The 11,927-nt window shown below is 38.2% G+C and overlaps 1 protein-coding gene across 3 annotated transcripts; it reads right to left on the bottom strand.

Moving 5' to 3' along the window:
- Nucleotides 1-465: 465 nt before the first annotated feature.
- Nucleotides 466-11,514, bottom strand: Dut (deoxyuridine triphosphatase). 3 transcript variants are annotated; one of them, XM_027925845.2, is made up of 7 exons: nucleotides 10,851-11,165; nucleotides 10,253-10,391; nucleotides 8,059-8,150; nucleotides 6,276-6,320; nucleotides 1,555-1,629; nucleotides 1,332-1,402; nucleotides 466-777 (listed from the first exon to the last, which is right to left on the bottom strand). In XM_027925845.2, the coding sequence occupies exons 1-7, from the start codon at nucleotides 11,110-11,112 to the stop codon at nucleotides 721-723; spliced, it is 741 nt and encodes a 246-aa protein (XP_027781646.2). In that variant the 5' UTR covers nucleotides 11,113-11,165; the 3' UTR covers nucleotides 466-720. The 3 variants fall into 3 exon arrangements, with proteins under 3 accessions (XP_027781646.2, XP_027781649.2, XP_027781647.2); XM_027925848.2 differs by lacking the exon at nucleotides 10,851-11,165 and adding an exon at nucleotides 11,407-11,514 and having other exon boundaries at nucleotides 469-777; XM_027925846.2 differs by having other exon boundaries at nucleotides 469-777; nucleotides 10,914-11,165.
- Between the last annotated feature and the right edge of the window lie 413 nt (nucleotides 11,515-11,927).

Below are 11,927 nucleotides of genomic sequence, written 5' to 3'. Positions count from 1 at the left end.
CTTTAAAAATGTGAGAATGTCTATTTTATTCCAAGGACCTTTTCTAGCCACCTCCTCCCAAATTTCTCCCATTCCCAAAATAACAATTGTCTTCTTCCAACAAAATATACTGGATCCTTTATCTGCATCCATGAACATGGTTTCAATCCCAGAAGAGGTTCCTATCTGAGCATTTTTAAGCATAGTGCCCAAATTGGAATATATTCTATGTATAAGCAAACTAGAGTAGGACTTTCATTAACCATATCTTCCTCCATTTTGTTGGCTTCTACCACTTTAGAGATTAGATATTGCAAAGAATATGGGCTCAAAGCCAAAAGAACCTGCAAAGAATATGGGCTCAAAGCCAAAAGGACTAAACAGTGGTTATTGTCTGAATGTGTCCCACAATTCTTGTGTTGGAAACTTAATTACGATTATAAAGCAATTAAAGCATAATAATTTGAAAGGAATAATTTATTGAACATTTTTTAAAATTTGAAATTAATGTACATTTGATTTTAAAAATTTTGCATTAGATTACCACAGATTTACATACAACCATAAACTGAAAAATACAAGAAAGTTTCCATGTGATACTAACAAAGAAACTCTTTATTGTAAGAAAATAAACTTTCAGAAGCTAAAGCTAGCTTTTCAGTCGTGCAAAATACTAACACTTTAAGCAGAAAGTCTTTATTTTTAAGAGAAAGTAACACTTTTCTATACTTGACCTATATTTTAATTCTTTCCAGTAGAACCAAAACCTCCTGAACCCCTTTCAGTGTCATTCAACACCTGAAAGAAAAGTAATAAGACAGTTAATTTTAGAGCCTCTTTCAGTTCTTCTACCCAGCCCCTACTATAAGACTTTTAAAGATTACAAAAAGAAAGTTAAATTTTAAAAAGACCCCACAAATTAGAAAATTGGATATTTGTTTAAAAAGCTAATGAAATATTAAAATTTCACAATATATTAAATAATTCATTATCCAAAGTAATGCTACATAATATCTACATGAAAATGTGTCATGAGCTGGGTACAGTGGTGCATGCCTGTAATCCCAGCAACTCATGATTAGAGGCAAGCCCCAGCAGCTTAGCAAGGCACTAAATAACTTAGCAAGACTCTATCTCAAAATACAAAATAAAAAGGGCTGGCACTGTAGTTCAGTGGTAAAGAACCCCTGGGTTCAATTCCTAGGATCAAAAATAAAATCAAGAAATTCTAAAAGTAAGATCTTAAGTCATATATACTGCTAGCTACAAACAGCATATTAAACCCTCTAAGCTGTGTCTTGTCTTCACTTGCAATGTTATGTCACTAATTATTAAGCTTTTACAACACTTACTTGAACTTCTTCTATATCTGGATAAAAAATCCGTTCACAAATGAGCTGTGCTATTCGATCACCTTTTTTTACTTCAAAGAAAAAAAAAAGCTTATTAGTGATTTTATTCATGTACTCTTTTATATCTTGCCTTATTCATTGAGTATTAGAGGAGTCAGTATTATTGACAGAAACTCAGAACATTCACTACGTTTATGGGAATACATATATGTATTTAACATACCTTCAAACTTCTCTTTGCCAAAATTAAATAACACAACACCAATATTTCCTCTATAATCTTCATCTATGACACCAGCTAGAGGAAAGAAAAATAATATCTTGATTTATTATCACTGAGTGTAAAATTACATTAAAATCATTCTTATGTAGCTCAGACTTTAATACTTAGAACTTCAGTAAGTGAACCTTCCTTTAGCACTAGGTAATGCCTCAAAAACAAAAAAAGGTATTACTAAAATGTAGATAAGAATTTAGAAAATTGGTCCTAATTTCCTATCTGTCACCCTTATTAAATGGTAACCATTTCCTACTTTAAGCTAATAATGGCAATTACCATCTCTACCCACTGCATACTTGCCAAAAAGACTAGCAGAAAATTATGATTTGGGCTTCGAAGACTTTTCTTGGGAACAGTTTTTCACTAATATTGATCGATACATGACCAAATCATAAATAAAAATGTAAAAAAACCCCAAAAGATCTACAGCAGAAATGAGTTAATGCTTACACTGTTAAGTAGCAGTCTTAAAAATACCAGAACACTCCATTTTTACAATAAAATGGGAGCTGAACTTTTCCGTTCACATCCTTCCTCTCCTTTTAATCTGAACCACCATTCTTTCTAAAATCACAAGCTCTCAGAAGGTATTAACTCATAGTTAATAATGAGTACACTTATATGTACAATTAGTGTTTGAGATTATGAACACATGGAGAGCAAATCTTTGCAGGAAAGTTGAGCCTGGCCAACTAGCCTGGTCCAGAGAGCTACCTTGACCAGACTTGATACCATTTGTTTTTGGGTCAAGAATTTAAAATGCTTCCATAAAGACAAATACAAATAATACAGGTGCACCAGGCCTTCTCATTTCTTTTTATATTGAAATCTAATTCACATATAATTCATCCATTTAAAGTATATGATCCCAAAGTTCATAGCGTATTCAATGTTGTACAACCATCACCAAAATCAATTTTATAACATTTTTATTACCCTCCCAGGAAATCCTCTACCCATTAACAGTTATTTCCCATCCCTTGGAACTTCCTATGATACATATTCTTTCTGCTGTTATGAAAAGCTGGATAGGATTCTTATGAAATATAGAATATAGCTCCATTTTACATCTGACTTCTTATGAATACTCTTCCTTGTCCCTTCTCCAAAATACCCTCATGAAAGCAGAGAATAAAAATCGGAATATCTTGATGGGTACAAAGGTTAGTTAGCTATACTAATTATTTTAAGGTTAAAAAAAATTAGGCTGATTATGAGTCAAAAAATGCCTGCTAAGAAGGTACTTTAAAAATGGGCTGAAAAGCAGGAAAGGCAGTTCACTTCATGTCTAGACTGAAGGAAATGGTCTACTCTTTTCTAGTGGAACAGCAACAAAATTTGACCAATTCAGAGTATTAAATCCTAGTTTCTTTCCCCGCTGCCAAATGACCATTAATTTAGCCCTCAATAATTATGAAAAGAACTGATATTAAGACCAGCGGTTTTCCATGTATCTACACAGAGGAAGTTTTGACTATAGAAATGATTTAGCTTAGATTTAACACAGAGACCCTTTTGTATACAGCATATTGTTCCAGGCCAGGGTAATAACTCATTTATCTCAAATGAGTTTAGGAAAAACAATGTGGACTGACTGCCTTCAAAATTATTTTGTTTCTATTTTATTAGAAAAATTTTAAATTATTCAAACAGTAATACACATAAAGTAAAAAAAGAAACTAGCCAATATCACAGTAATACACTGCATTACTTTACTTTTTCCATTAAAAATAATAGATATCCTTTGAGATTAATATGTACAAACCTGTCACTCTTCAGCCCTTGACAAATATCCCTGCATAAATGTCAAATAGGTTCCAAAAAGCACTTTCCTGGGTAAAATGGTGTGTATATTTTATACTTTGGAGGGTACTGCTAGATAACTTTACAAAAAAGGTATAGCCAAACTTCTATCAGCAATATTTGAAAATGCCCATTTCCAAAATCCTTGCCAGTACAACGGTAGCAACTTTTAAATTCTGGCCAATAATGATCAGTAAAAAATGATATTTAATTGCTTTACTTTGAATTTCCCTGAGGACCAGTAATGCTGGATTTCTTTCCTTCCATTGTTTACTGGACATTTATATGTCCTCTTCTATATTTTGGCTTTTCTTTCTCACATATTCAAGTTGCATATATTTGCTGGTTTAAAAAAAGTTATATTTTCTACCATATAAAAATACTCTCTTGTTGTAAAAGGCTCTGCTGTACATCTGTAAAGTTGTCTTGTTAGTAGCACTCAAATAGTTACGAGTCTTCAATTCTACGGGGCCAAGTGACCTACTAAGACTTTATACTTGGCAACAGGAAAATGAGAAAAGTCTTTAAGTGACTAAAAGAAACGAAATTGAAGTCAATGAAAATATGGCAGAAAAAAAGCCTTCAATTATGTTATTTTTAGTACAAATAACAATGTTATACAAAATTCAATACGTTCTAGTTCAATTATTAATTGACTGAAAGTCAACTGCCATTTGACTTTCAAGAAAAGCAAGATTTATTCATTCTTTGCATAATGGATATAGGAATCAGGGATATTTCTTTTCATGAGAAAGCAGAAAGTATCTTGAAGTTATCACTGGAAAAAATCATGCATTGGAACTGGCAGAGTGATTAACTGACTTCAGGCACAAGTTTTATTGTGTCAAGACTTTGGCATGTCACATGCTGGAAACCTTTTTTAGTGAAAACTATCCACACCTACCAGATGTGAATTCTGAACAGAATCCTGCATTCTAAACTTTTCCCTTTGACCCTTATTTATAGCCTGGGATTTCTAACAATCTCTCTCTTAAGAAATAAAAATTTTTGCCAACTCTGATAAACTTGTGCCTGACATTTTAAAGATATTTCTGCATCCAAGAACACACCACAATGTAATTTTATGAACAACACCATACCATCCACCAGGCAAACTGATTTTCCAATTGCATGAATTTTCTTCCAGAGGGTTGTTTTAAACAAAGCAAAAATTGGTAAAAAAGTTGAAAAAAGATTTTCCACATAAAAAAAAAAAAAAACTTAACTCCCTAGCCGGCAGAAATGATAAAACAGACTTTAATACATGCCACGCACTATGTCATATGGTTTACATAATCATTAATCCTCCAATTCCTCAGAGACAAGCACACCAATTTCTATTATACAAAGGAGAAAACTGAGCCTCAGAACTCATGTTTCTTTCAAAGCAGGCCTTTGAAATTTTCTTAAAAAACACACACTCTTTTTACATTCTTAACTTAGATTACAATTATATCCCAAATAATATTTGAACCTCCAAAAGTATTTTTGAAAGTCAGGTGTAACTTAACTTCAACTCTGGAGTGGGTGGACAATCCCTGGCTAAATAAAACTCAGCTCCCCAAAGAACTACTTTTGGCTTTGTCTTGCCCCACAGCACCACCTAGTGACACCATGAGGATATATCAGGCCTTTCTGTTAAGCCAAGACCTGGCCGCCTAGGCTTTATCATGAGCTTAAACCCCCACCCATCCCTCCACACCCCACAGAGGCAGGGCACAAGTCAAACTAATCCAGGACCCTGATAAGGGAGATGAGGTAGGCTAATTCAGCATTTAACTGCAAAGGAAAGAACAAGGATGTTAGAATCATATCAATAGTCTAAACATGTTTAAACATGTTATCACCTTAGGCTCATTTCTGAGCTGGTTTCCTCATCTATTTAAAAAGAAAAAAAAAAAAAAACCTTCATAGAATGCTTTGTATAAACGATCATAGGAAAATCTAGAATACCCACTTACCTGAGGGCCAACATGCTGTTAAATGAAGCACTATCTCATTAATGAAGATAAAAAAAGAACCAGGACAGGGGATTATATCAGTGGGGTGTGTACTACAGGAAGAGATTAAATTTTCTGAGAGAGAGGAGGTTAGAAATCCTTTATCAAGGGTGGCTAGCAAAGGTCGCTGGGGCTTCTTCATGACAGGGGAGACATGAGAAACTTGTTAGCTATGGGAGACATGAGTAAGGTTTTGTTTTAAGGGAAATACATGCCACAGAAGACTTTCCTTGGAAGAAATTTTAGAGCAGCAGTGTTTTCTCTCTTCAAGGAAAAGATTGTTTTGATATATTTTGCCAAACATGGACAGCCTCTTAAAAGGAAAGAAAGTCCTTACTAGATAGATCTATATTTATAGAACCTTTTGTTTGACAATTATTTAATACTTATTAATAACTACCTAAGTAAACTATAATTGCTTAAAAATAATCACAAAATCTTTTCCTTTTGTGTACTCATTTTTCGACTAACTACAGATTATCACTAAACCAAGGCAAAAATCTTTTCTGTCAGATAGTGCCTGGTTAGCCTGTTAGTAAAATAACATAAATTTTACAATTATCACTTAAAAATTTTAAATTATCAAATAGTATTTGAGACTGTATAATAATTATCTATTATTTCAGATATGGGGTTTTTTTTTGGAGGGGGAGGGTAGCAAAGATTGAACCTAGGGGTACTTAACCACTGAACCTGCCTCAGCCGCCCAAGATATGGAAATTTCTAAACAGTCAAGAGAATAAAAATGCAATTCCTTTTCTCGATAATAAAAATGCAATCTGTCATTTGAATACACATTACCTTTTAAGCAAAGACAAAGCCAATACACACATTTGCACAATTTAAAAACAAATATATTACCTCCTACATCTATGAAGTATTTTGCAGCCAGGCCAGAACGTGGAGCTGAAAACAAAAAGGAAGCCATTGGTTATTTTAAGTGGGGAGGGGCAATACTGGACACAATATAATTTATGCAATTTAAGCATATCTCCTCTACTATGTCTATATCTTCATCTTAGCCTTATTAGACAGTTCTGAATTAAAGATTGCTTAATCATAATGCATTACCAAAGTTGGAAAAACTAGTTTAGAAATTCAGCCAGGTTTTACTAAAAACAAAAAACAAACAACAACAACAAAACAACACTTAAACCAGCCCCATATGACTTCAGTCAATTGAGGATTTGTGGTATAGACCTGGGAGATGACTGCTAGAATGAAGTGAGAGCAACCACAGACTGCTCTTACAAGAAGTTTGGCCACAAAGGGGCAAAGAGGAACTGTAGCTGGCCAGGGACACAATGCTAAGGAAGATGATTTGTTTTAAGATGGGAGACCTGAACAAATACAATGCTGATAAGAAAGGGGTGGGGAGAGCAGTAGGGAAAGAGAGGGAGGAGGAGGGAGGGGAAGGGAGAGTTAGAGAGGGGAGGAGGAAGGGGGTGGGGGAGGAAGAAACCTAACAAAACAGTAGCAGAATTTAGCCTAGAATTTAGGACTCCTACTCATGACTCTGATGTCAAAACACATAACTTTGTTAAAACACATGAACCAGAGTAAGATAAAAGGCCTTGTATCAGTTAAGTAAAATGCCAATGCTAAACATTGAACTCCTGTGTTTTTTATTCTAAAGTTTTTACCTTATAACTTGCTGGCTTAAGCATGAGACCCACAATTATTCTAAATTCTATTATTTTATTTCAGAATAATTTATATCAGGTACTTTGTCAATAAATGCCACTTCTTCTGCCTTAACTTTTATTTCACTATTTCCTGGCCATCCCCCCCTAAAAACTCTAAAAGTAGAGACAGTGATGCTAAAAGGGACCACCAGGAGAAAAATCATTGTGTTCTCTTAAGGGATGAAGTACTAGTAGTTCTCCCATGCGTGGCTAACAAGATTGAGTTAAGTCTAACTCTCTCCCCAGAGGAGGGGCTAACAGTTGCATATGCCCCTTTGTGTACTTATTTAAAAGTACTTATGTTTTTGACAAATTCAGGACTAACTCTGGTGACAAATGACTCACTCCAGAAAAAAAAAAAAAAAATCAAACCTGTTGATTTGCAGTCTGTTTTGTACTAGCTTCCTAGAATACGGCTTTCTCTCAAGAAAACTACTGTTCCTTACTGGAACCCCATGGGATGATACTGAAACAAGATAAGAGTCTATGGGCTGACATACTCTGGAGTAAGTTCTACTCTCTTAATATAATGTGCCATCACTGTAAGTCCCTATTTCCTAATACAAGAAGTATTAGTAACTCTCATCCCACTCTTCACAAAGAAACTTGACCTAATATGCAACGTAATCCTTGAAGGGAGAAATTCGGCACTCTGGAAAAAGATCCAAATAACAATCATCTATATTTTTAGTTTTTCTGTAAGGAGTTATGAAAACAACCTCTTAGGCCAATGTGAGTCTCCCAAAAACACAAATAAGGAATCGAAATGAGAGAGCCAAAGAGAAAGACCAAAACATGTATGTAAATAAAATTTTTCAAATGACTGTTTGCCATCATAGATGGCACTTCATTATTTTAGGACCAAGACCAAGCAATATTAATCCAACAACACTAAGATTAAATACATTATCACAAAGAAAGGGCTTGACAAATAGTTACCTGTTTCTTGAATCACTTACCTATTCTTCCATAGCACCCAGAAGGAAGAGCTATCTGAATGTCTGTTTTCACAAGGGCTTTCTCCATAGGTGGTACTATATAATCATAGGCACTACAAAATAATTAAAAAAAAAAAAAAACAGTATTTACTTATAAAATTGTTTTACATTCTTTCCTTGTGATGATACATATAGAATTGCTTTAAATACATTTCATAAAATAGTACAATCTTAGGCTAATGTTGCCAACTAATGTTGCCATGACAAACTTTCAATTCATCTTTAAAAAGTTCAAAAAGGTAGATGTTTTATTTATTAATTAAAAGGCAAACCCACTTGAATCTAATGTATGAAATATGATATGTCAAGAGCTTTGTAATGTTTTGAACAACCAATAAAAAAAAAATTAAAAGGCAAGTGTAGATGAAAGAATATGAATTTTATGGTGGTAGGAAGATATGTTGACAATGTAAATGTCTTCATCTCTGAACACAATCAATGGGAAACTGACAAAAAAGTCAAACTTCAAATGGTACAAACTTTGCTAATACCGTGAGAAACAGGAAAATGAAGAACTAAATAATGGGGCAAATATGTTTATATGTATTAACTCATTTTATTCTCATTACAATTCTGTGATTACAAAAAAACTGCAGAAGAAAATTGTAGGCAAAATAAAGGGTGGGGGAAGGTAGAGCTGTTTTGTATCAGTTCTGCCTGGCTGTGTAGTTCACCAAACCTATGACCATGAACTTCACCAAGTAAGGGATCACTCTAAATAGCCCCTGGAAATCAAGTGCTGAGGTACTGATTCTCTAAGGTCCATCCAGCAAATTGCTAACACTTCTAGTATAATACAAGTATTAGCAATTCTCATTTGTCTGTATCCCCCTCATTAAAAAAATTTAAGAGATTTGACAATGAGCAAAACTGGAAGTTCCTCTGCAGAACTTAAGTCCCATAAAGCAGTACTATATTTTCACTATAATTTCCTTTCTTTAAACTGTTAAGCACTAATTTATTAAAGACATCAGATATTTCCACATCAAGCTCAGTATACAGAAAATCACCTATATTTTTTAGGAGGATGACTAAAGAACTAAAGTATCTTGAATCAAGATCTCCCTTAGGACTCACAAGGTCCAGCCATATACTTTAAAAGGGTCTAAGAGAACTACATCACTCTTTCCCATTAAAATCAAAAGGCACACTATATTCCTTCTAGCCACAATAATGTACACTTTTTTTTTTTAGCTACAATTAATCTCATTCCCCGCCCCCCATTAATATCGTTACAGTCCTTTCTTCCTTTCTTTCGTACTTGGACCAGTAGTTCTCACATTCTAATTACCTGGAGTGCCTTAAAAATAAATCATAACGCTTGGAATATGGTCATAAAATGAACACCCCTCCCTCCCAGAATCGTTTTTCCCCTTTATTAATGGTTCTAAATACTGAACATACTAGCCAAATTTAAAAAAAAAACAACACTTAATTCCGTGTAAAAAACCGTCAGCAACATTCAAGCTCCTGGGCAAATCACTCTTAATGATCCCATTTGTAAATTAGTAACATTCCTCTAATCCAAGACTGTTTTGATTAAATAGCACGTGGGACAAAATTCCTGTACAGGTATTAAAAAAAAAAAAAAGTGCGCCACAAATGAACGGTTGTAGTATTACTAGCACTCCCGCCATTTTTTGTTTTTCATATTCGTACCCTTTCACAAAGTCCCAGTCCTTAGGCCTAATAGATGTAGAAAGAACTAACCCCAGAAGTGGCCTTCATTAATCTTTTTTAGATATTTCAGAATCTCAGCGCCCACCATGGCTTTTCTTGAGCTCGCCATCACCCTAGAAGGCCAAGATGAACCCTGTTGCACGGCACCTTCCACTTGTTAAAAAGAGTAGAGTGAATGTTGTAAAATAATGCGTTGGGCATTTTACAGATATTTATTTACCATTCTGCACACTTTGCCCAAATCCCTGTTGAATTTATGCCTTTTTTAAAAAGCCAAAATTTTCAAACTAACAATGACAGGAAGCCTACATTTAAAAAAAAGTTTGTGTCCATAACCTTTCTAGCGTATGGTTCAAGCTGGGGCAAAGGGGCTGAACACGAGCTAAATCATCCGAGAACCGGGTTTCCTCTGCGAGGGTGGCGCTGCCGGGGGCCGAGACCGGTCGGCCACGTGAGGCCTGAGGTCCCCACTCACCTGTACAGGTCATAGCCTGCGGCCCGCGCGGACCCCCGGGTCGGGGCCGTGGCGTGCTCCGATAGTCGAACAAAGCGGAGCCGCAAGCCGCCATCCTCCGCAGGCCGGGTCCGCTTGCTGGGGGAAATGGCGGTTACTTCTTCAGAAGAGGGCATGGCAGCACCGGAGGGCAAGAGAAGACGAAGAGACCAGAAAAGAGAGCAGGGGATGAACGCAGCTGCTAACAACCAGCCAAACTCCGAAATTTCCCGCCAGCCCCTCCCGGACCCTCCCCCAGCACCTAGGCCTGGACGAGACCACAGTTCTGGCGGCGGGGGGGTCCGGGTGTCATATTTTAGGCCGGAAGCCCTTCTCTGAAAGCTGGCTTCAGATCGGACACGACTGACCCCTCTTAAACATAGCAAATTCAGAACTCCGGTTCAAAGTAGGGGACAAGCTTCGGTGGTCTCGCCCATAAATGACAAGAAGCCAACCTTCCTCCCCAGGGACCCGAATGGACTCGCTCCCTAGGCGCGAGACTTGGGCGCCCTCCCACTTTCCCTCCGCCTGAGGCTGCAGGGCTCCCTCCCAGCCGGAGCGTTAAGCGCGCCGGCTGCACCTTCTGGGCCCAGTATCCACGCCTTTGCGGGCGTGCCCGTCCCGCACGCGTCCCAGGCCTCACTGGCTTCAGGGAAGGGTGTGCCGGCGCTGGACAGAGACCGGGGCGGCGCGAGCTGGGTGGGGCCGAAGGGCGGGCCTGGTCGGGAGAGTCCGGACGCCCACGCTCCCGGTTGCTTCCTTCGCGCGTCTTTAAACGCTAAGCGGAGCAATGATGGAGAGAAATGGCAGCCGAGCGCGGGGCGCGGGAGGAGGGCCGTCATTCCCCGAGGTCTGCGTCTCCGGACGCGCTCCCGTCCAGCACCCTAACGCCCGGATGACCTCGGAAGCAGTCTCGGCGCCCTCTGATGGCTCTCACTGGGAGGCGGCGCGAAGGCCCCTGGCTGGCGCAGCTCGGCCCCGGGAGCGCCGGTTGCCAGCGTCGCGAACCTCGCAGCGGCCTTTCCTGCTGCTGCCTCCGTCCCTCCCTCGCCCGTTAGTTTTCCCGGCATCCATTTTTTTTTTTTTTTTTTTTAGTACATCCGCTAGACCCGGACCCTACCCCAGGGCTGACATACCTGGGGCAGCTTCGCCCGCGGCCATTATTCCCCGCTTCAGACTTCAGGGCCCCCTGGGGGACGGAATCACCTCACCACCGCGCGGCAGGCTGTGACCAGCACAGCATGCAGAATTCCTTACGGAATGCAAGACTGTATGTTGTTTACACTTAAAGGAGCGACCCGGGAGGGTCTTCAAGGATAACCGCAAGGACAACTCAGCCCTTCCACTGTTATCTTTCTGTGGTTACAATGACCTTGGAAACACCGAGGTCGGACAGGGTCTGTAATCCCAGTGTTTGGGGAGGCCGAGCCAGAAGATCGCAAGTTCAAGGCCAGCCTCAGCAATTTAGCAAAACCCTGTCTCAAAAAATGAAAAGGGCTGGAATCAGTGATACAGCAAGCACTCAATCCCCAGAACCAAAAAAAAAAAACAAAAAACACCGACGTGAGCCCAGTGACTTGAGGGCTAAGATCCTGGGCTAAGGTGGTGGAATTTACAGTGAGGACAGATGAGTAATTTTCTAGATAATTGTATACAG

The sequence above is a fragment of the Marmota flaviventris genome, chromosome 2 (genome assembly GCF_047511675.1).
Source record: "Marmota flaviventris isolate mMarFla1 chromosome 2, mMarFla1.hap1, whole genome shotgun sequence".
In the NCBI taxonomy this organism is placed as follows: domain Eukaryota; kingdom Metazoa; phylum Chordata; class Mammalia; order Rodentia; family Sciuridae; genus Marmota; species Marmota flaviventris.
Note: the sequence above shows the minus strand (reverse complement) of the source record. Positions and strands in the feature narration are given on the sequence as shown.